At 41.6% G+C, this 24394-nt stretch overlaps 1 protein-coding gene across 2 annotated transcripts in view; it reads left to right on the plus strand.

Annotated features, from left to right (window-relative positions):
• Nucleotides 1-20055, plus strand: part of LOC137293698 (alpha-(1,3)-fucosyltransferase C-like) — a 36110-nt gene extending 16055 nt beyond the window's left edge. Inside the window, exons 1-3 of one of the 2 annotated variants that reach the window (XM_067824412.1) lie at nt 1178-1249; nt 15723-16867; nt 18551-20055. In XM_067824412.1, coding sequence (XP_067680513.1) covers nt 15725-16867; nt 18551-18610 — 1203 coding nt within the window. In that variant the 5' untranslated portion in view covers nt 1178-1249; nt 15723-15724 and the 3' untranslated portion in view covers nt 18611-20055. Of the gene's footprint in view, nt 1-1177; nt 1250-15722; nt 16868-18550 lie in introns of those variants that run through there. The other variant, XM_067824404.1, reaches the window with a different exon arrangement.
• The last annotated feature ends 4339 nt before the right edge of the window (nt 20056-24394 follow it).

The following is a 24394-nucleotide window of genomic DNA, read 5'->3' on the forward strand; positions in this document are numbered from 1 at the left end:
ATTCAGTGGTCAACATCATGAGCATCCAATTGCGCATTTGGGAACCGATGATAACCAAGTCTGTGAGCCTGACCACTCGATCCCGTTAGTCGCCTCTTACGACAAGCATATTCGCCTTTGGTGGCAAGCATGGGTTCCTGATGGTCTATTCTACCCTGGGTCTTCACGGGTCCAAACAAGACCTCTGTGATATATTCAACACTGGCATCAATGCAAATGACTTCCATATATACTTGCCTGCTTAGATAAACACTGCACCTGATGATAAATCGACTGGAACGTTTTCAGATCTGTTGTGCACCAATGTAAATCGAAATAATTCACAAATGCAGAATCGATTGGGAGCTTTTACAACTTTGTGGGCAACACATATTGTTCAGTACCGGGTGTGGCCACCCCTAACAGTGATGTAGGCCCGAACCCTGTGTGGGTATGTTTCTGACGTCTTGATCAGGGATCCGACGTTATTCCTTTTGCAGGGCAGCTGCCAAGGCGTTCACCAGTTTCGCTGCTGCCAGTGTGACACAGTCCTCTGTCCCTCTGCTCCGGTGTTAGGCGAGGCATGTTCCTGGTTCTCAATCGATGAACATGGTGTAAGAGAATAAACCTGGTTAGCTTTTATACTATTACTGGTTAGATTTTATACCGATAGCTGTGTGCACAGTTTCCGTTTTATTCTTTATATTTTACGTTATTTTTTTTAGCAAATTCCGAAATGCAAGTGCAAATGTTCACTGACAATAGGCATGTTGTGTGCAAGATATGTGCCTTTAGCTATTTTCATACAAACTGACAATAATTTTGACAATTTACAGTCGTTTTTATTTTGGTGGCGTTTCGTTTCGCATCTAGTTTAATCTGCAGGAAATAGCTACATGCTAAAAGTATGTCCAGCGTCCTTATCTTTACTTCCATTACTATCAGCGAATTCCAGAAGAGTGTCGGTGAAACAGTCAGGAAGTGAGCCAGTTCTAGAGGTGTAATCAACCCCACGGTAATCGTCACACTCCGATAGTGTATACAGAAGATCGTTGTAATAGCAATATACAGTTTTTTGTACACTGACATAAGAGGTCTTTATGTCATGCTGAGTGAATACACACATACCCATTTAACAGGTCTTTCTTTGAGCCACATATAGCCATACCTAGCAACGTGAACATACCACAGTCAAACACTTTTAGCCATTAAACAGGCTAAACTAACGTGTTCTTAATCAAGCTTTACTCCACCTGATGCTCGTACTCAGGTAGGTAACAGCTTACCATACTTGATGTATATGTTTTTAAAAAAGTTGATGATTTAGCTAAATTCATACAAGCGTCAATTATGTAGGGCGAACTTTGTTTTCACGGTTTGGGTTAAGAGGATTGTGAATCTATCTCACGACACACGTCCGACTGACTAGGCCACATGTGCAGACGTAGCCATAGGTGTCTGTGTAATGTATTTATATGTGTCTCTTCAGTCATTACAATGTTCACACACAAGTAGAAGATGATATTCGTTTTCCACGTCTAATGCACAACGTGGACATATTCTTAAACAATAATCACCATTTGACCATCCGCCTTCGTTTGCTTTGAACCTAAGTAAACAAGATCTTAACCTTATATACAACATACGATATTTTCGTCTGGTAGAAAATATCAGTCTTAAACGTTCCTTTCATACGCATCTGTTTGCACACTTATGTATAAGTGCACACATGAGCAAACTTTACATATGTAGGTAAATGTGTAATGTCAACGTATATACTCATGTATGTAAACATATACTAGGTGCAAATATGCATGTGGTCAGAGCAGCCTGATAAAGTATATTTACGATATGTGAAAATTTGCACTCTGAGTAAATTGTGTCATGTCATCTTCATTTAGGGGAAAAATTACATATTCAGGAAGCGTCACATCACATGTGGTCTGACAGTTCATGGATGCATTTACTAACGGGGCACTTCCCAACACCGAACAAATTTTCGACAGTCATATATTCTGATGTTGAGACCATCTGTTAAATTGCGATTACAACTTTCATTCGTACATCCATAGGTGACCCGTGAAGGTCCGCGGTAGAATAGGCCTTCAACACATGCTTGCCATAAAAGGCGACTATACTTGTTGTAACAGGCAACTAACGGGATCGGGTGGTCAAGTTCTCTTGGTTGACACATGTCATCGCTTCCCAGTTGCGCAGATCGATGCTCATGCTGTTGATCACTGAATTGTCTGGTCCAGACTGGATTATTTACAGACCGCCGTCATATAGCTGGAATATTGCTGAGTGCGCCGCAAAACTAAACTCGCTCACATCCAGAGGTTGGCGAACAGCATTCGCAAATTATCAGGCCAGTTTTTGTCGTCATTAGTTTTATTTCTGTCGTTCCACCAAACAAACTGTCTCTTGCTGCCAGAGAGATCCATCTTGAGATAGCAAGAGCAATACATAAGGGATACTATATGAGTGTCCACACCATACTATGTTTACGAAACGTGTGCCTAAAAGTCATAATGTGGGAAGGATATACCAGCGTCGAAGCACGAGTGGCGTATTTTTGGGCACAAATATAATATTCTGTTTATTGCCGTAGTCGTCAAATTGGGGAAAATGAACCCAAATCTACTTTCAAGCACAGGGAAGCTACCCAAACTGACACTTTGCCCTATGTCATCGTGTAAAATATATGAACCCCGATATGTTCGCCCTCGTAAGTAATAATATAAGGGTAACGCTATTTTTCAGGGCATTATCATTTGCAGAAGCCCTCAGTCTTTTCAACTGCCCTCCTTTGTCGGGCAGTTAATGAAAGACCTCGGGAAAATAGCGTTACCGTTATTATAGCTAAAATGAATAGAATTTTTTATAAAAGAATAATAAAAACAGCGGCATCGGTTTAGAAGCATTTACTGCCAACAACAAAACGACGGAGGTCACTGACACACATTTTACAAATATAGTCACGTCATAGAACAACAGAGATGACGTCACTATTGAAAGTGACGACATTCGACCTTGATCTTTGGTCATACTACCAGCCGCCATTGTTTTCAGTGATCAACAACGTTAGACTTCAAGTCCATATTTTCATTGCTGTATGTTGTCATTTATGGCACAATCGTTATTGATGGCACAAGCAGGAAAGTGCATAATGACACAGGTACATGTGACGAATGTGAGCCAGATATATGGTCAATAATGAACCCAAGTTCAATTGAACTTCAACAGCTGAGCTACTTATGACGTCACCTAACAACGGGCTTGATAATGGCCCGTCGTCAAGCATTTTGCGGGCGTTATCAAGTTACAGTGGACCGCTCATTTCTGATAACGTGCGGTCGTTTTCATGATAATTCTATCCATTTTAGCTATAAATAGAGGATATTGTATGAGTACCCATGTCATACTATATGTTTACGACACTCGTGTCTAAATATTGGTATGTCCCTTGCTCTCGCGAGGAAATACCAACATTCAGGAACTCGTGTCGTAAACATACTTAGTATGTCATGGGTAAGAACATAATATTCTGTTTATTACCGAAGTCAATAAATTGAGGAAAAGGAACTCAAATCTACTTTCAAACTTGGGCTGGCTACCCGTCGTCATAGCATTGTTCATGACGTCACGTCACCATGGCAAAGTGATATTTTCCCCCAGGGCATCGTATAAAAACATGAAACCCGATATGTCCGGCCTCGTAGGTAATAAATACTGACACCTCTTAAGCGCCAGTGATAAGAGAGCAGTGGAGGAGAAAATAGGACATCATCACAACAATACCAACAACATCACGCCTGCTATAATGCTGAATGCAGTCGGATTTCATATCGCCCACGTTCGGCAGAGCGTACGACTTTTGTTAACCCTTTATGAAGAAAAGCGCTGAATATTAGTCAGCTCTGTCCTGAAAGTTGATGTTTCTCAAAGCAATGTCGTGCTAGCGTTTCTTGGCAACGTGATGTAATATTCCGAGTAGCATGATGTGTGGGTTGTATTTCATAGCGTATAATTTTAGAGCATAGTTCGAAACATTTCTATGTTCAATGGAAAACTGATCTGTACATGTATCAGTGTGATAGCAAGATTTGTTGGGAAAGAGACAGCAAAAATCAAGACATTTTAGTGTTTACAATAGTCACCCTTAATTAAAAGAGAGAACATAGTTTATCATGAAAAAAAAGTTTCACAAGGAAAATGTTTCACTGGAAACAGACAGTAATTGTCAGACCAGTTTGACTTGAGCGCGCTTGACAACTCAGGTGTTCCCGTCCTTTCAAATCTCCCGCGCTCAGTAGAGCGTACGTGTGACTTGAACCTATTGTAAAGAATTATTCAGCTCTATGCCGATACGAGTAGTGAGGCATCATTGACTATGGCCACGGCTTGCACAGATTGTGGGGTGCTGAGAGACAACATGCACGATCTTCAGCGACATATCAAACATTGGTGTCCGGCCATAGCCTTCAACTCAAGAGAAAACGCGCCAAACTCGAGAGTGATGACAATGACAGTGACTGTGATGACCCACCCTCTTCCCAGAAAGGCAGTGGTCATGCCGTCAAACCCCATCGTGGGAAGCCAACGGTCACTGATATGGAAGCCGAGGAGTGGCAAAATGTAGGCTTACAACGCATCTAGAAGCAGGTGTACGACATGTTTCAGAACAAGATGAAACTGCAGAGGAAACAGTACAAGCGACAAAGACGAACGCAAGAATGGGTTGAGAGAAGACTGAAACTGAGGTTGGAAGATCTACTGCATTATACTCTCATCTTCGCGGTGGAATATACCAAGTACTTTAAAGAGGCACCTCTGTTTCAAAAATGCTATACTGTCTTGGAGGTATGAATCCTTCCACGGAGCAATCCCTTCTCAAAAATAAAAACAAGCTCCTCCTGAAACCCAAGATGAAAGCGATCCTGCTTTTGATAGAAATGCCAGAAATAGAAAGTGGCATTGAATCTGATAGCGTCGCAGAGGGTAAAACTAGGAATCCATAGATACGGAAACTTATGCGGAAATCTTACGCGTAATACGGCAAGAAATCGAAACTGCATAAAAATTATTACACGATTCCATGTGTTCGGCTGCGGGTGCGTTTTCTTATGCGGCTTCGGATACGGCAAATCGAATCGCACCAGGTAGCGATCGGTACGGCATCCGAATGAAAATCGCATGCGGAAAGTCTAGACTATGACGTCATTGACTGTTTTTTTTTCAAGACGTAAATGGAACTAGTCAAAGGATATTCCATTCATCAGAGGCGGGAAATTTTCTATGTGACCATGCCACGAGCAAGTACTCAGATTTCGACAACGAAAAACTTACAGAACTGGTTCGAAGAAAGCCTTTATGTATTTATATAATGCCCGAAATTCTGAACATAAGGACGCTCAGAAATTTTACAATACATGGCAAAGTATGTCCAAAATTATGTAAGAAGGTGAGTGCACATGCACGTGTTTTTGTGGGTTGTACAGGCTGGAATGACCGTCGAAAATCCTGTATTTACTGAAACACAGGAAGTGGGGAAATGCTGCTTTGTGTATATGATTAAATGGCCAGTTTGAAATAGAATGCTTTTGTGAAATATATTCATTAATCAGTGGCGGATCCAGAGGGGTTCAGGGGGGAAACAGCACGAAAAATATGAATTTGTGAATACATTCAAATGCTGAATGGTGGACATATCTGCTTGCATGTAATATAATGGACAGAGTAACTGCATGGACTGACAATAAATGAATCTTAATGTATAGAGTGATTTATATCACTATTTCCTTTTGCAATGCGGAGCTTCCTAACTTTTTTATTTCAACTGACTGTTGAACAATTGTATTACTCGGGTATTGACTGAAAAAAATGGAGAAATCCTAGGGACACGTATGTCAAGAAAAAATACAATTCTGAATGCCATAGCGATAAGTATTACCATGTTTTGATCATATTGGTGGTATGGTGACAGCACGTTTCCGAGATGATGTAACGTGACGCAACCTCGAAAATATGCTGCCACCAGTGACGTCATACAGGTATGACGTCAGACCGACATGACGCCGCTGTACACCTACCCAACGATTGACGTCACAGGATGGTGTGACGTGGTGGTCATCGCACAGAAATAAGCGTATGACGTCACAAATAGTCTAGAGGGGATATGGTTGTCATATCTGAGTGCGTGCGTGCGCGTGTCAAATAATGCCCTCTTGACGACAATCCTTTTGCCTATTCCGCATATACTCCAATAATTCGAACACTAACTATATGTGTACGATATTAAAAACAAACATTTTAATACAAGTATACGCAACATAAAATAAAGTACAACATATGTAAGATCTTACACAGCATAAAATACAAAATAATACAACATACGGAACATTCTATGAAACATGAAATACAATATAACGTAAAATGTTTACATTTCAAAACGTGAGGCGGCCTCTCCTGCCACCCGAGTCCGGGGACGTCGAGTAGGTGTCCCGCCATTCCTATGCACTTCGGAGGTCACGGACATAACATTATTGGCAGGACGATGGGGAGGAGAGGCCTGGGCATTTATCACAGACATATTGTCGTCATCCTCCTCATCCCATGACAGCTGTTGTCCATGCCCCTATTCCTCTTCATCATCCCGATACATATGATGAGCAGAGGGATGAAGGAGAAAGATGTAAAGTTTCCTGCAATAAGAAGACAGAAGTATCGACATCACTGGACTCTGGAAACGAAGGGAAATATGGCCTCTCACGTTTCAACGATGATGATGCGGTGGCTGGTTCTAAATTACCGTTTCACGACATGGAGGGAAGAGGAGAAACAGTGAAAGACAGTTGCGGCAATTTTCGGAGACACATTGGGGAAGCAAGGAAAGTGTTGGTAGATTTAAGCCAGAACTACTACCACGAGCCAGTGATAAGCGGCTTCGTTAGGATGGCTTCTTTCCAAGCTGGCCTGAAAAGCTGGTTCAAATGGGAAGTCAGCCAGCCCGGACAGGGTTCTTTTATTCAGGCGTTGCGGACAAGGTAATGCGTGCACGGTGTGGTATAAGGCTGTGGAAATGGCCTGCAGAAGACAATATAGACTTTGAACACAACAGGTTCAGCCCTTCGTGCGCATTTCTCAAAATTACCTGCTCCGTCAGGTTTGATACTGATGTCCAAGAGCGTGCGTCGTTGTGGTTGCTCTCGGGCGGTTGTTTAGGATGGTAGACAGGAGACAGGGAAGATAAGAGTCGACGGTAGAGATGAAGACAGCAACAGCCATGTTATATTATTGTTTGGTTGAATGACGGTCGAAATGGTATTCACAGTGGTAAGCAGGGCCATTACGCCACACTGTGCAAGGTCACTGGCCCATGAAGATGTACATGCGTAAGATTCGCCGACATAGGGAGGTGTTACTTGACATGTATTGATAGCGTTTGAGAAGTAAGGGTCCTTACAAATACGGAATAAATGAAGTTTTAAGGAAACGTATTGAAATGATTTAGTCTATGACACTGACATGAGAAATGTTTCGTGAGTAGAAATGTAGCTGTGTCTATGTGTATTTACGAATAACTTTTATTCTGGTATTGTTGGTATAACTGGTATTGTTGTGATTGCCGAATTTTTCCTCTGCTGAGAACATATTTTTCTCTCTTGACACCTTCCACCTTACTCAAAGTACATTTACTACTATACACGTATGTATATTCAAATAGTGGATATTTACTTACAAGTGTAAATTTGGTGCATCTGAATGGTGCTTAAGGTATTTGGTACAATGTGATTAATATATATTTATTTTTTGTGCCTATTTTTCTGCACACTTTGTGCACACGTGCACTTGTGAAAAAACGATGTGCTGCCAATCATAGCAATGCATTATACTTGCGGACTATCCGTGACACGTTTACGAGACTGTATTTTGTGCACCAGCTGTGCCAGACGACTAATCTGGTAACAATCGAGAGAAGTGTGGAATGATTTGTCAAGTCAGCTCGAAGCTGAAATGAAACACTGTTCTGGGCCCGTTTAGATTATATTTCAGGTACTTCTATAGGAAATAAACATTTGATGGAAAATTAGAGTTATGTAACGAAATTTTGACAGTTCTGAAGCGGACGCGTAAACAGTATGTTAACACAATGCTACAATAACCGCGTTATTAAGATGTGTGTGTGTGTGTGTGTGTGTGTGTGTGTGTGTGTGTGTGTGTGTGTGTTTATATTACATTATATTATTGAAATGCTTGTTTATCAACTGAGATTTCAGAAAATAAATATGTTTAAACCATTAAGATTGAGGGGGCGCAGTGGGCCAGCTGGCTATGTGATCCAGCGAGGTTGAGGTGTCGGAACCGAGCCCACCTTTGACCCGGTGTAAAAACATTTGAGTCAACATTGTGTGCAGACTCAACGAATCCGTTGGTAGATGACCAGATGGTGGCCACATGAATACGTGCAAACACCTAATTGCGGGTACAGCAACGTGCAGTAAACTTGGACAAAGTACTGTCACTATATGTCCCATTCTACCCAGTTGTGAATGGGTACCTCGTTAGGATGAGAGAGTCTCAATAAACTCGGTGCGCCGATTGTCAGCAAGAGTTGTATACTCCCTAGGGAGTTGAGATTGAAATGCGATGTGCTGTTGAGATTGACATCCAGTGATCGAGGGAAAAATACCAGCGCCTTCGGCATGCACTAGTACGGGGATATGTGCGCTATATAAATATCATATCATATCATATCATATCATATCATATCATATCATATCATATCATATCATATCATATATCATATCATGTCAAAAAGAATATATATATACATACTGTGTTGGTGCATCACTTGATTACATACCTCTCATGCAATAACATTAATTACCCAAACACAACCCTGTACGTATTGATGTTGGTAGAAATTTAAGATAACTAATTTTAGTACTAACTGTCAGTGTAAGGTATTAGTACCAGTATATATATAGCACAAGGTCTCTTTCTTTTTGTCTCTGACCCGGGAAGGTCAGGGGTAGAATAGTCCTTCAGCAACCCATGCTTGCCATAAAAGGCGACTATGTTTGTCGTAAGACTTGGTTGACACATGTCATCGGTTTCCTATTGCGCAGATTGATGCTCATGCTGTTGATCATTGGATTGTCTGGTCCAGACTCGATTATGTACAGACCGTGGCCATATAGCTGTAATATTGCTAAGTGCGGCGTAAAACTAAACTCATTCACGCTTTTTGTCTCTCTGTACGTGTAAACAATGCCATAAAGTCATGCGCTGTTTGTAAGTGTGATATATTGAACAGTAAAAGAAACGCAGCCCTGGTTGTTTGTCAAGTTCTAAAATAGAAGATATAAACATGAACGTATATTCTTGTGAGATAATACTTTTTCGAAACTTACGTTTCTCATGCTGTTCAGTATATATACTATACTGTTCAGTATATATAGGGAAATACCTATGGGAACATCACTTCATGGCAGTGTTCGTTCTTTTGTTTCTCTCAATATATTACACTCTCGACCATTCCGCCAAGTGTTTATTTAAACGCGCAGGGTTGTATATTCTGTACTCGTATGCTGTATCAGCTGATCCGACAGACACTAGAATATAGAGAGCAGTAGAACCATGCGGCATATATATGTTGGCATTGTGTCCACTGTTAAGGAAGGTAAGCGTGGATGTTGTTGGCCTTTGATGGAGGTAGGCTTGACCAGGGGATGATACGTGGTATCGCCATCAGGTTGTGCACACTTAGCCTAGCTTCAGCCAGACTGTCTGCTGTCAATGCGTTTATCTGTTTCTCAAATTCTTCTTTACCCGTGAGGATCAGAGGTAGAATTGATCTTCCAAGTCCAAGCTTGTAATTTGTGATAAACTACAAAACAAACGTACCTCGACAGTATCCCGATCTACAGAGGCAAAGGTGTCGGTATCCAAATCTTCTCCACATTCCTTCTCAAAGAAATGCTGGTTTAGTAAAAGACAGACTGGTTTGATATCACCAAGAGCAACACTTGGCAGGCTGGCGTCTTATATATATAGAAATACTAGCTGTGACCAGCCTGTGAGCCAGTGAAGAATAGCTTCTCTGTTGCATGCCTAATCTGATTATAATCAATTTAAAGACACGGTATTCTGATACAGTATTCCTGTTGTAGCATTCTGCAATACGTTGTATATAGTGAGTGTTGCTGAGTTTGACTAGGAAGTGTCCCCATAAATTGCTAAATAAATTATATCAATTTAAAAACGTAGTTAATAAATATTGCGAGGCATGCTGATCATGAATAGCATATGCCCAAACACCTTTTCATCTTTTAGACACTGTTACAGAAAAAATGTTGTTTAACTTCATTACAAATATGATTGCTGACGCGGATGGGAGCACGGCACAGACAGGTGCGGTGGGGAGGGTCTCAAAATCTATTATGAATGATCTGTGACTTTATCCTCGGTGGTATGACAGTCAGCGCTGATGGAAATAACAAGCAGCGAAACAGTGGCCTGTTGGACAGTCTAAGTAAACTTAGTCTCAGTGTTATTCGTTACAATTCACCATTGAGACTCAGTAGTGAAGTGTAACGAAAAGTACTGAGGCTAAGTTTACTTAGAGTGCCTGCTGGAGACCATCACGAGACCAGTGACCTAGTTCCGTTTGGTGAACATCTTGCCTCGTGATATTTATTGACTACCTTTAAAACTGATATATTTACCAATGCCGTGGGACCCGTGAAGGTCCCGGGATAGAAAAGGCCTTCTGCAACCATGCTTACCATAAAAGGCGATTATGGTTGTCGTAAGTGGCGACTAACGGGATCGGGTGGTCAGGCTCGCTGACTTGGCTGACACGGCATTGTACCCTAAATGCATAGATTGATGCTCATGCTATTGATCACTGAGTTTTCCTGCTACCCCCCACCGGGTAGATTTACGCAAGCTGTTTTCACATTTATTGTAGAGATAAAGCCACTATGTTTTAAAATACGATGTAGTTTGCCTAGATATAATGCCTTTTGTCTTGACTTCCAGCCAAGCTCTGCATCATGGTGCACTCTTGTTGACCATGCTGTGTTTGAGCGACTGCTGCACATATGCATGTAGGTCAATTATTTTAGTCCGGAACGAGATGCAGACAAGTGGAAATACACATTAAATCATATCACTCAAGATTAATTCTTGACCAGTTCAAAATAACGGCATCAAAACAGTTGTTTTTTCTAAAAAATAATTATTGAAATAAATTAACCGTCCACATAGTAAAGCATACTTGCTGTGTGTTGAGTCAAATATGTTATCTTTGGGAAATCAGTGTGACCTGTGTGTTTTTGCACGTCCTCATGAAGTGAGTAGTTGCTCACGTCGACTAAGTCAATGATAAATAGGAGCGTTCTTAACCTGTATAGAGGGTACACGGTACTCACGCACATTTAATTTTTTTGTAGTTGCAGTTGGTTTTATAACGCTACCGTTGTTACAATATATATTACTAGTATATAATTAGGCATGAAGCTGTGACGAAGTCCACGTCCCACATAGCAGTGCGTTCCACAAACATATGATAACAGTTTTTTTCCGATTTAGCTCACTGTTGCACTGGTGTTTTGAATATCACGACGGGAGCTTCACATAATATACCAACAGGGATAATCGAACCGGACTTTGGCGTGACAAGCTAACGTTTCAATCACTTGGCTACCCCACAACACTGAATTAATGGTGTTAGTGAATAATTGATAATATCGTGGGGTGAACTGATGATATCAGTAAATAACTGATGATTTCCGTGGTATATTGAAGACATAAATGTGCCTTGTGCTGAAAAGAATTACGTGAAATCATATCATACCATCATAAATTTACTATGCAGTGATATCAGTATTATACGCACAGTGTTTGGTGAGTGTCTTGTGAATTCTGCACTGTCATTAACGATATGTTTCCTAACACATGTAGATACTAGATATATTTCTACCAGTGATATTACAGATTCATATTCTATTGCTTTTTATTATGCCTACAGTCAGAAGAAAATCTTAAATATTACAGTACATCAGTACATGGTACTCTCTTTGTGGTTACTTTCCTCCTGAGAGGGTACGCAAGTCTCGAAACTTTCAAAGGAAATTTAAAACGTGACAGGATTTTAAGCAAAGATTTTATTGTGATTATTAGTTATGGCTCAATTTGACTACAATCTCCAGCAGCGGACGAGATGATGTAAATCCAGCTAGTGTGGATGTAGGCAGCAAAGGTAATGTCTTTTCCATGCTGACTAGTATGGTGATCAGCCTTCCGCTGTTGATGATCTATATTTTTATTTGTCCTGCTGTCTCGAGTTATTTATTTTTGTGACAGCGCACCAGTTTGAAATGAAGAGCCGCGACAGTCTCGTATTTTTACTGTCCTTCGATGACAGGTTTTACGTTCTAAGTGTATTGATATTGATATGAATTAAATGTCTCGTCACGATATGGGTACGATATTTTCGATGTGACGATAAACATTAACTCCTGTCTCTGTGACATGTCCGAAATTGCTACATCTAAATCTTCTTAGATTCTATATCAACACACACATATTATCCACGTGTTAAAAGTTGTCTTACATAAAATACAATTATATACAATTTGAACGCACTTGAGACGTGGGCAGCTTGATACCAAATAGGACAAAAACATGCTACAACTTTACGGTCGATAGGGTAGCCTAGTGGTTCGAGTTCGATTGGTCTCGAATGGGTGCAATGTGCGAAGAGCCTATCTGGTATTCCCCGCCTTGATAATCCTGGAATACTGCTAAAAGCGACATCAAACAACATTCAGTCATCAATCTATTCTGGACGCCGTTCCGCTAGTCAATCGTAGCGTGACAACATCTGTATTTAGAAATTAGCAGCTAGGGTGACCTTACGTTGACCTTTCCCGTGGTCGTCAGGGAAAACAGGATACAAACATGGCCTTACTGAAAGACTTGTGTTATTGATTCAAGGGTGGAAAGGGATTAGGAGGCACCTATTAACTCCTATTGTTATACTATTTTAGAACCCTCCAACATTCAGGCACCATGACGAGTTCACGTGACCTCGTGTTAAGGAACCTGTAACGTCGGTCGAGCAGGACAATGTGCTGGTCGCTTAGGTACTCATAATTATCAAGGTATAATAATTGTATACTTTGGAGTGTGTAAAACCATTTGATACACGGACCATTTGATGTATGCACAGAATTACTGCTTCTTGCTTTTTAGTTGTAAATTGCCTTCGGATACTCTGAATCAGAATTCCGTTTTGGCCCGGAACTCGCCTGCAGTCCAAGACGTCCCGGATGAAGTTGCTCTAACGATGCTCAACGATGTTCATATATTTTCCCAGAAATGACTTCACGCATTGTACCCGTGTGGGGAATCGAACTCGGAGTTTAGGTGTAACGGATAAACGCTTAAACCACTTGCCTACCCAACCGACCCCAACGTTTTTGATGAACGTGATCTCTTTTCGTACTTTTGACCCTCCACCTATGGATGAAATGTCCATGTGATAGCCGACCAGACCTGAAACAGGCATTATGTACAGCGCTGTGGGGACAGTGGCGGTAGTCTAGTGGTTGAAACGTTCGCCCGTCACACCGAAGATTCCCTACATGGGTACAGAATGTAAAGCCGATTTCTGGTGTCCACCGTCGGGATATTGCGGGAATATTGCTATAAGCGGCGTTAAACTACAGTCTGTGTGACGGGAAAGTGCCCCAGTGAATTGGTGAGTGAGTGAGTGAGTTTAGTTTTACGCCGCACTCAGCAATATTCCAGCCTGAGCATCCCAACATGAGCATCGATCTGCGCAATTGGGAACCGATGACGTGTGTCAACCAAGTCAGCGAGCTTGACCACCCGATCCCGTTAGTCGCCTCTTACGACAAGCATAGTCGCCTTTTATGGTAAGCATGGGTTGCAGAAGGCCTTTTCTATCCCGGGACCTTCACGGGTCCCACGGCATTGGTAAATATATCAGTTTTAAAGGTAGTCAGTAAATATCACGAGGCAAGATGTTCACCAAACGGAACTAGGTCACTGGTCTCGTGATGGTCTCCAACAGGCACTCTAAGTAAACTTAGCCTCAGTACTTTTCGTTACACTTCACTACTGAGTCTCAATGGTGAATTGTAACGAATAACACTGAGACTAAGTTTACTTAGACTGTCCAACAGGCCACTGTTTCGCTGCTTGTTATTTCCATCAGCGCTGACTGTCATACCACCGAGGATAAAGTCACAGATCATTCATGATAGATTTTGAGACCCTCCCCACCGCACCTGTCTGTGCCGTGCTCCCATCCGCGTCAGCAATCATATTTGTAATGAAGTTAAACAACATTTTTTCTGTAACAGTGTCTAAAAGATGAAAAGGTGTTTGGGCATATGCTATTCATGATCAGCATGCCTCGCAATATTTATTAACTACGTTTTTAAATTGATATAATTTATTTAGCAATTTATGGGGACACTTCCTAGTCAAACTCAGCAACACTCACTATATACACCGTATTGCTGCATGCTACAGCAGGAATACTGTATCAGAATACCGTGTCTTTAAATTGATTATAATCAGATTAGGCATGCAACAGAGAAGCTATTCTTCACTGGCTCACAGGCTGGTCACAGCTAGTATTTCTATATATATAAGACGCCAGCCTGCCAAGTGTTGCTCTTGGTGATATCAAACCAGTCTGTCTTTTACTACACCAGGACCCGTGAAGGTCCCGGGGTAGAATAGGCCTTCAGCAACCCATGCTTGCCATAAAGGGCGACTATGCTTGTCGTAAGAGGCGACTAACGGGATCGGGTGGTCAAGCTCGCTGACTTGGTTGACACATGTCATCGGTTTCCAATTGCGCAGATCGATGCTCATGTTGATTGTCTGGTCCAGACTCGATTATTTACAGACCGCCGCCATATAGCTGGAATATTGCTGAGTGCGGCGTAAAACTAAACTCACTCACTCAATCACTACACCAGCATTTCTTTGAGAAGGAATGTGGAGAAGATTTGGATACCGATACCTTTGACTCCGTAGATCGGGATACTGTCGAGGTACGTTTGTTTGTACTTTATCACCAAAGACGTGATTCCTGAATATTTGAGAGCGTACTGAGACAAACTCTTGTAAATAATCGCGTCCAGGTCAGAGAAATCAGTGATAAATATCATGGCACGGGAGAAGTCGTCAGTCAGGTAACCTGATTCAGTTACGTTTTCGGACACCTGCTTTGGACCGATACCTGGTGTGATGTGAAACGCGTCTCTGTATGATAATGAGTAGGGTACATTCAAGCATTTCCATTAAAAGATAAACGTGGTACAAGGCGTGTACCTGTAATCGTATAAAACACGCCTCTCTGATCGTGTAAGGCACGTATCTCTGATGGTATAAGGCACGTATCTCATATTGTAATTCACGTATCTCTGATCCAGACATTTCGCCGTTTAGTACTGCTGCGACGATAAGTAATTAAGTACTCACTCAGTCAGTCAGTGGTGGGAGTAGCCTAGTGGTTAAAGCGTTCGCCTGTCACACCGAAGACACGGGTTCAATTCCCCACGTGGTTACAATGTGTGAACCCCATTTCTGGTGTCCCCCGTGTCATTGCTGAAATATAGAAAAGTGGCCTAAATACATACTCACATATTCTGTTTCATAAGAAGCGAAATATTTATGACGTACTGTTTTTGCAGCCATGGACCAATTGACAGCCAGAATACATCGATCGAAGCTGAGGTCATTCATTTTCTGTTTCATCGTCATCGTCATCACCAACATTGTTTTGCTTTCATCCCTGCCCACTCTACTCAGGCCCACACAGGAGATGTGGTTACCAAAGTTTCTGAGGAAACGTACCTTAAAACACGGGACCTATGTCCAGAAATTTCCCAATACCAGAACCAACTTAAACAGAACATTGCAGATCCTGCTGTGGACGCCATTGTTTGGAGACCCGTCTTGGGCGTTTGACCTGAAGACGGGAATGGCGTCCTGCCCTGTGTCGGACTGCGTGTTGAGTAGTGATAAGTCCACCATAGCTCACAGTCACGCTGTTGTGTTTCATGCCATGGATTTACTGAATTATTTCATAGGATATCCCATGCCAGAATATCGTACAACAGACCAAGTGTGGGGTTTGTACAACATCGAACCACCTCCTAACATTGCTAAAGACTTCCGGTCGTACGGGGGCGTGTTCAATTGGACGCTAATGTACAGGGCAGACAGTGACATACAGCTGCCGTATTTCCAAATAGAGAAGCTGCCCAAAAAATTGACCAAAGTAAAGGACATTGCTGCCACAAAAACAGCAGGTGTCTTCTGGGTGGCCAGTAACTGTGGCGACCAAGCAAGGCGACAGATGGTTGTGAGAGAATTACAGAAACACATCCAAGTAGATACGTATGGGAAATGTGGGGATTACGAATTAAATAGCATGGCTGACACAAAGCATTATAAGTTTTACATGGCTTTAGAAAGTTCCTACTGCCGTGATTACATCACTGAGAAGTTTACGGGTCCCCTTCATCACGAACAGATCCCGATTGTTGCCGGGGGCGGGGACTACAGTAAGGTGGCTCCCCCGCACTCCTTCATCGATATCAGTGACTTCAACACCATTCAGGAGCTGGCAGAGTACCTCAAGTATCTGGACAAGAACGACACTGCTTATAACCGTTATTTTGACTGGCACCGTGAATATCACCTGGTGAGGATGTATCAAATGGAGAATTTATTTTGTGACCTGTGTGAAGCTCTCCATGACGAGACCCGCCCACACCAGACCTACAAGGACATACAGGGATATATAGAGGACGACACATGCCAACAGTGGACGGTAGGTTTTCTGTGTAGACGGCAGGTGTTTTTGTAGACGGTGGATGTTCTATGCAGACAGTAGGTGTTCTATGTAGACGGTAGGTGTTCAATATAGACGGTTGGTGCGCTATGTAGATGGCAGGTGTTTTATGTAGACGGTAGGTGTTTTATGTAGACGGTAGGTGTTCTTTGTAGACGGCAGGTGTTCCAGACGGCATTGTGGTGAAATATACTTCTGCCAACAGATGTTCACTATATTCATAAGGAGTTGTAAGACATGCCAGTAGAGTGATCTCCCCTGGCTGTTGTGTGATAGCCACCGTGCTGACTACGTGGTTTCTATATAGAAGGCCTTTTAAGTCAAAGTCCTTGATTTGACACAGAGGACAGATTTTCTATGTAGACGGCAGGTGATCTGTATAGACTGTAGATGTTCTACTTAGACGGTATGTGTCATGATAGATAGCAGATGGTCTTTGTAGACGGTAGGTGTTATGTATAGACTGTAGGTGTTATGTATAGACTGTAGGTGTTCTGTGTAGATGGTAGGTGTTCTGTGTAGAGGGTAAGTGTTCTGAATAGCCGGTAGAATTTCTGTATAGACAGTGGGGTTTTCGTGTAGACGGTAGGAGATCTTTTTAGAGCGTTGGTGTTCTACATAGAGCGTTGGTGTTCTACATATACGGTAGGTGTTCCTCATAGGAGACAAGTGTTCTATAAATATGGCAGTTGTTGTAAATATAAGGTAGTTGTTTTTTTTAGATGGTAGGTGTTTTAAATAGACGATATGGGTTCTATATAGACGACGGGTGTTCTGTTTAGACGACATATGTTAATATAGACGGCATGCGTTGTACAACAGACGGTAGGTGTTCTGCTTATACGGTAGGTGTTCTACATAATATGTGTTCGACATGCACGGTAGGTGTCCTATTTTGAAGGTAAGTGTTCATATAGATGGTTGGTGTTCTATTTAGAAGGTAAGTGTTCATATGGACTGTAGGTGTTCTATTTAGGTGGCAGCTAATCACCCAATTACGATCTCGCTCTCGCTTTCACACACCCACACATACACATTCAAGCACTATTACTACTAATAATAAATAAAATTATATTTTTGAAAAAAACGAAAACAACAACAGTTGATGCAGGGAAATAACCAGTCATAAATCGAAAACTAAACTCACTCACTCACCGACACACAAAGGGCTAAATAACAGCAACAGATGTTCATATGGACCCTGGACACACACACTAACTGACTAAGTTTGGTTTTATGCCTTTTTATTAATTTTCTAGCAATATCACGACCCTGGCAATCAGAAATAGGCTTCACTCACTGTACCCATGTAGAGTATCGAACCCGGGTCGAGCGGACGCTTTTAACTATTAAGCTACCCCACACCACGGATTCCCGAAAAACGCTGAGGAGTCATGCTATGTTTGTGATTACATCACCCCTTTAGAGTGAGTGAGTGAGTGAGTTTAGTTTCACGATTCACTCGTTCTAACTCGTTCCAGCTATATTCTCCTTCTATGACAATTATAGGTTACTGAAGGCCTATTCTACCCCGGACCTTCACTGGGCACCCATTTAGAAAATTATATTCAATCCGTTTTTCAGTACAGAGAGGGATTCAGCATTATCCTCTTTTTGAAATATTGTTCCTTGTCTGCATATTGATATGATGTACCTCTTTAGCTTGCAGGTTATGCTTCCAGAATGGTACAGGGATACGCCATAAGACTCGGCCTTGTCTGAAAGTCGTCCACCGGCTGACTCCGTCACGATCACGATCGGATTTGTTCGGGAGTGTTCGTCACATGAAATATCTGGAAAGAGGTGGTGCACATAGCGGAGAGATACAGCGCTGTCGTATCAGCGTACCGGGGTCAGCCATCCTCATTGGTCCTCCTTTACTCAGTTCGTGTCAACTCGGCACAAGCCGAATGTCAGTTTGTGGGAATTCTCGAATGATTACGGAAACAGTCTGGTACGATTGTACAGCGGCCAAAACTCTTTGACTTGAGACTCAAGCTTAATCACGTTTCGCTTTCACGCCAAAAAGACCTCTGATTAATGTCACGTGACACCAAAAAACGGTGACCGTTGGCAACCGCCCATTTGGTAGTGTGGTAGTACTAACGCGCGCACTTGTGTGTGTGTGTGTGTGTGTGTGTGTGAGAGAGAGAGAGAGAGAGAGAGAGATTCTGAGAGTGAGTGTGTGTGTGTGAGAGAGAGTGTGTGCATATAAGGTATATATACATGTGTGCGTGAGAGAGTATGTGTGTGTATATATGTATGTGTGTGTGTGAGAGAGAGAGGGGGAGAGAGAGGTGGAGGGAGAGAGAGAGGGAGAGTGAGAGAGGGAGGGAAGAGAAATCGAGAGTGTGTGAGTATGTGAATGTGAGTGTGTGTACAAAGTATTTATCAAGCATCAGTTATCGGGTATTAATCTGTTACCACTTCTTTAGTAACGTTGCGAGTTAAACTCCTCATATCACACTCGCTGGAGGTTGAGATCCAAAAATACTTATCTATATGTCTATATCCTTTGTCTGCATTTCAGTGTGGTGTTTTCTATATTTTGAGTTATATTTTAAACGTCTGTTCTAATGTTTCTTGTGATAGACCGAGAGAGTGAATAACGAAAATTATGTTTCTCATCATGCTTACTTTTCACAACCCCCGAGATTCAATCATTGTTCATACGAGGGGTGTCCAAACAGTAGTCAGTCTCACACAGAAAATGATCCAAATGCAGTTGTCATTGTTTCATTTTTTTACATATTATCTGCCAAAGTCCAGCAAATTGAGTTTGCTATGTCCCAGCCTCACGATCGCCATTTTATTTGACCTTTTATCTTTGTACCCCTAAAATATGCAAGAAACAGTTTGTGTGTATGGACAGAAGTCTGCTATAATCAAATTTAGATATTAAAATGTATGAAAGAGCAATTTGAAACTACAATCCCTTGTTAAAGTGACTCCCCTTCGTGTTTATTAAAAGAGCTTGTTTTGCAGACTTTTTGGATTACCGTAATGTAAAAGGTGTACCATTTGCTTCAGCATCATACCCCAGTGTGTTCTGATGACTGATATCTCTTAAACCACATTACCCACATATGCAAAAGTGGATTTTTCTTTGCATATGATTCCTTAAAAATAAAACTGTAACAATCCAAACATTGGATATCGAGAAACTAGTCAGACTGACAACTATTTCACCGACCCTCGCGTGTGGGTTGTACTTTACTATCAAGCATAGTTTGTCAAAATAGTGTCGTCAATTCACAAACTGACTGAAATTGACTGTTCACATATATGTTTATGTTATCATATTCAAAATAAATCCATCATTCAATAACTAAAATGATATTATTAAAAAATAAATCGTTAATCAATATATATATATTCCCTCAAAACGTGGCATAAGGATTCTGTTGTGGCGTTTCGAACCCTTTAAATGTTGTAATATTTCAAAATGAATCATCCAAATTAATGTACAGGATATTGTCAATTTGTACAGTGACTGGATTATTTGAATATACTTTAAACCGCCAAAGTGACTCATACTATCACCGACTTTATATTTTGATTTTGACTTTTACGTAACTGACTGTGAATCATATACCAGTATGTGATTAATAAATCGAAGCAATTTCGATGCACAGAGTTGTGTCCCTTGGGCACCCAATAATTTGTGTTTGAGTCCCGATTCAGACCGTTTCTGAGTTTTCAGTGCCATATTTTGCGTTTTCCAAGTGTGTTAAGCTTCTCTGTCCATCTTCTCACATTAAACTCATTTAATAGCACACAAACAGAACCGGTTTTTAGTTTCGACGAAACGTATTCGTTCTGGACGTGACAAACAAGAGTTGCGGACGTGATATGCACGAATGGTAGTTGAATATTTTTTTGTCAAAAATACTTTAACTGATTGGCATGCAGGACGAACTAAATGAGACCACCTGTTATTTTGCTCGTCAGCGCACGTGTGTTGTGTTTGTGTTTGTGAGTGCGTGAGTATGCCACTTTTTAGCAATATTTCAGCAATATCACGGCAGACGACAACAAAAATCGGCTTCGCACATTGTACCCACGTGGGGAATCGAACTCGGCTCTTTGGTGTGACAAATGGACACATTAACCACTAGGCTACCCCTCTACCCTCTGTGTTTGTAACTTTAGGTTCGTTCGAGAGGACTCAAGTTAGCGCCGTACACACAGCAAGTACTGCAGCGTTGATGATGTGTGGAGCAGAACTGGACCCGTTGCATAGCAACTTGTGGACAGTTGGGGTTACTATCGATGTTGGGTTACCACAACTTTGGGGGAGAAAACAGTGACAAAAGTGATGCATTCTCATCGATCTATATATTTAAAAATATTATCTTCTTGCATCGTGTTCAGGAAAATAGGGCTGAATTATTGAGACAGTGAGGAGTGTGGTTTATCAATAATGCACAGCCTGCCTTGGGTATGCTATTGACGACGCGACGCGACAGCCAGTGCCATGACAATGTATTCCGTGGTGTGATTTATGGCAATATCAGTAATTTACGTGTTATGTTTTTAACGGAAACTGCGCGATCGCCGAGGGATTATGATGCTGTCGCTTGTTTGTTCATGTATAATCTCATCTGGTTTCACGGACGTGTTCTCGAATGGTTTGACTGAGTGGTGACACCGTACCTCATGCATGGCGCTGGCAGCTGGAAACGTATGTGGAACAAGAAATGGCTAATCAATATTGATTCGGTATCAGTGGCGACTGGCAACTGTATTGTTTTCTTTCAACATATATGACCTTTATTGGAATGCTTGAAAGACCCGTATGGCAACGAGACGGTATCCACAGTAACTGAGACCGAATTCCAGGAGGAATTTCAGGGATTACTATTACTGCCACTTCTTTTCCTACACATCATTCTCCCTTCTTCTTCTTCTTCTTCTTCACACCCTTCTTCCTCCTACCTCTTCTACACACCCTTCTCCCTCCTACCTCTTCTACACATCCTTCTCCCTCCTACCTCTTCTACACATCCTTCTCCCTCCTACTTCGTTTACGCACCTTACTTCCTCCTATTTCTTCTACACATCCTTCTCCCTCTTATTTCTTCTACACATCCTTCTCCCTCCTACACATCCTTCTCCCTCCTACACATCCTTCTCCCTCCTACTTCTTCTACACACAATTCTCCCTCCTAAACATCATTCTCCCTCCTACTTCTTCTACACATCATTCGCCGTCCTATTTCTTGTACACATCATTCTCCCTCCTATTTCTCCTACACGCCCTTCTCCTCCCTTGTTCCTGCTTCTACTACACATCCTTCTCCATCCCTCTTATTTCTTTTACAAATCCTTCTCATCTCCTCCTCCTATTTCTTCTACACATCCCTTTCCTCCCCCATTCTTCTCCTACACATCCCTTTCATCCTTTGTTCCTATTTCTTCTACACATCCTTCTCCCTCCTATTTCTTCTACGCATCCTTCTCCCCACTTCCCCCTTCTTCTCTACACACCCTTCTCCTGCCTCCTATTTCTTCCACACATGCTTCTGCTTCCCCTATTTCTTCTACACATCTATCTCCCCCTTCCACCTTCTTCTCCTACACATTCATCTCCTCCCTTCTCCAACACATCCTTCTCCTTCAGAGTTTCACTGAGCTGTCACTTTGGATACATCACAGTGTTTAGAAAGTCGCTTGTGCTTCCCATGGTTCAATATATTGCATAACACAATAACTTTCCATTTCACTTACGACGTATTGAAAATGATATATCGTGTAACTCAGTACACGTGTATGCTTGAACTCTTCCACAACAATGGCTTATGTAATTAGCTGAATAGATATTGTATTAACCTGGTACAGCTACAATTATGCATAAGTGCAGGTAGAACAGTCTACCTGATGGAGGGAAGAGAGTTAGCAATTACAAACCACTAGACTGGAACAGGTTGTGTATTGGATGGGTAGTGTGGACAACCATTCAATCATCAGCTGTAACCCCATTAGGGGAATTGTCAATTACATGATAACAATAGACGGCAATCTGTAATTGTGGATGAAAAATTCTGAACACAGATAGTAACGAGCAGAGCATATAGTGAGTAGGTGAGTATAGTTTTAGGCTGTCTTTAGCAGTATTCCGTACCAGCAATGTCACGAAATAGGCTTCATAAAATGTACCCATGTGGGAATCGACCCCGGACCTTTGTGATGACGAGCGAACGCTATAACCACTAGGCTATCCTACCAATGCATAAAAATCTATCCAAGAGTGCTAATAGTTGGTTTGGAGGAACATCACGTGAGACAGGTTTCTGCGCTGGGAAGGAAAGTAGCCATAGACCGTAATGAAAGAGTATCACCCCAATATATATTTTACATGCGCATCATTACACTCAAGAGCACGGTTTGACGGCCTAATAAACATCGCTGTCCCTCTGGCACATGAACACCCATGTCAGTATAAAACTTCAGAAGTCACACTGTTGCTGAGACAAAGAATTTCAAGTGTTTCAGACTTTAAATATTGTAACAAAAGACACTGAATAGTTTGAAAAAAAATAATAACGAAAGAACATTACATAAAGGTGATAATTTGAAATTGTATCTGAGGTCTGGGTAGGGGCGCTGCCATTATACAGGAGAGACTTAGGAATGTAATTGTAATGTCAACATACACTGAAAATCGATGAGGGAAAAAACCGATGTCAAAATGAGGAAAAGAGAAGACATGTGATATCATTTATCATTGCATTCTAACATTATCTGTTTGCAAATCAATAGAAATAATTACAATGAAATTATAATTCAGTAGAAAGTAGATGGCATACATATTCAATGGCACAGTCGGTTAACCTTCTAAACGTGTCATTGTTGAAAATCCCTGTCCCGGACCAGAACAAACTTTCTCATAGTCGCCATCACACTAAAGTCTGAAGTTTAACCCACTCAGCCACCACGACTTTCAAGAAAACTCTAATCGGACAACTGTTAGTCTAGACTACGGAGATTGTGCATCCCTGTTCGAATCCAGGGTAGGACTAAACCCAACACGTGTTCTAGAATCTGTACTTTACTGAGAAAGTGTAATACTAAACATAACTTGTTTTGACACTCTACCTCCCTCTGTGAATCTGAACAGATGCAATGTAATTCCCAAGACAATACAATCGTTGATTCCCACTGCAAATACCATAAATGTACAGTACCATCATGATCTTAATCATCTGACTACATGTCATGACATCTACTTTTTATCAGATATCATCTTTTCTTATCATGATACAGTTTCATATATCCATGCATACTGGAACGATCTTCGCATAAGTTTTTTGTGAACTTGTTGATCAATCCAGTTCATGAAAATGTTGTTTTTATCATGAGGTAAGACCCGTTAAGGTCCCGGGGTAGAATAGGCCTTCAGCAATCCATGCTTGCCACAAAAGGCGACTATGCTTGTCGTACGAGGCGACTAACGGGATCGGGTGGTCAGGCTCGTTGACCTGGTTGACACTTGTCATCGGTTCC

This window comes from Haliotis asinina, chromosome 1 (assembly GCF_037392515.1).
Source record: "Haliotis asinina isolate JCU_RB_2024 chromosome 1, JCU_Hal_asi_v2, whole genome shotgun sequence".
NCBI classification, from domain to species: domain Eukaryota; kingdom Metazoa; phylum Mollusca; class Gastropoda; order Lepetellida; family Haliotidae; genus Haliotis; species Haliotis asinina.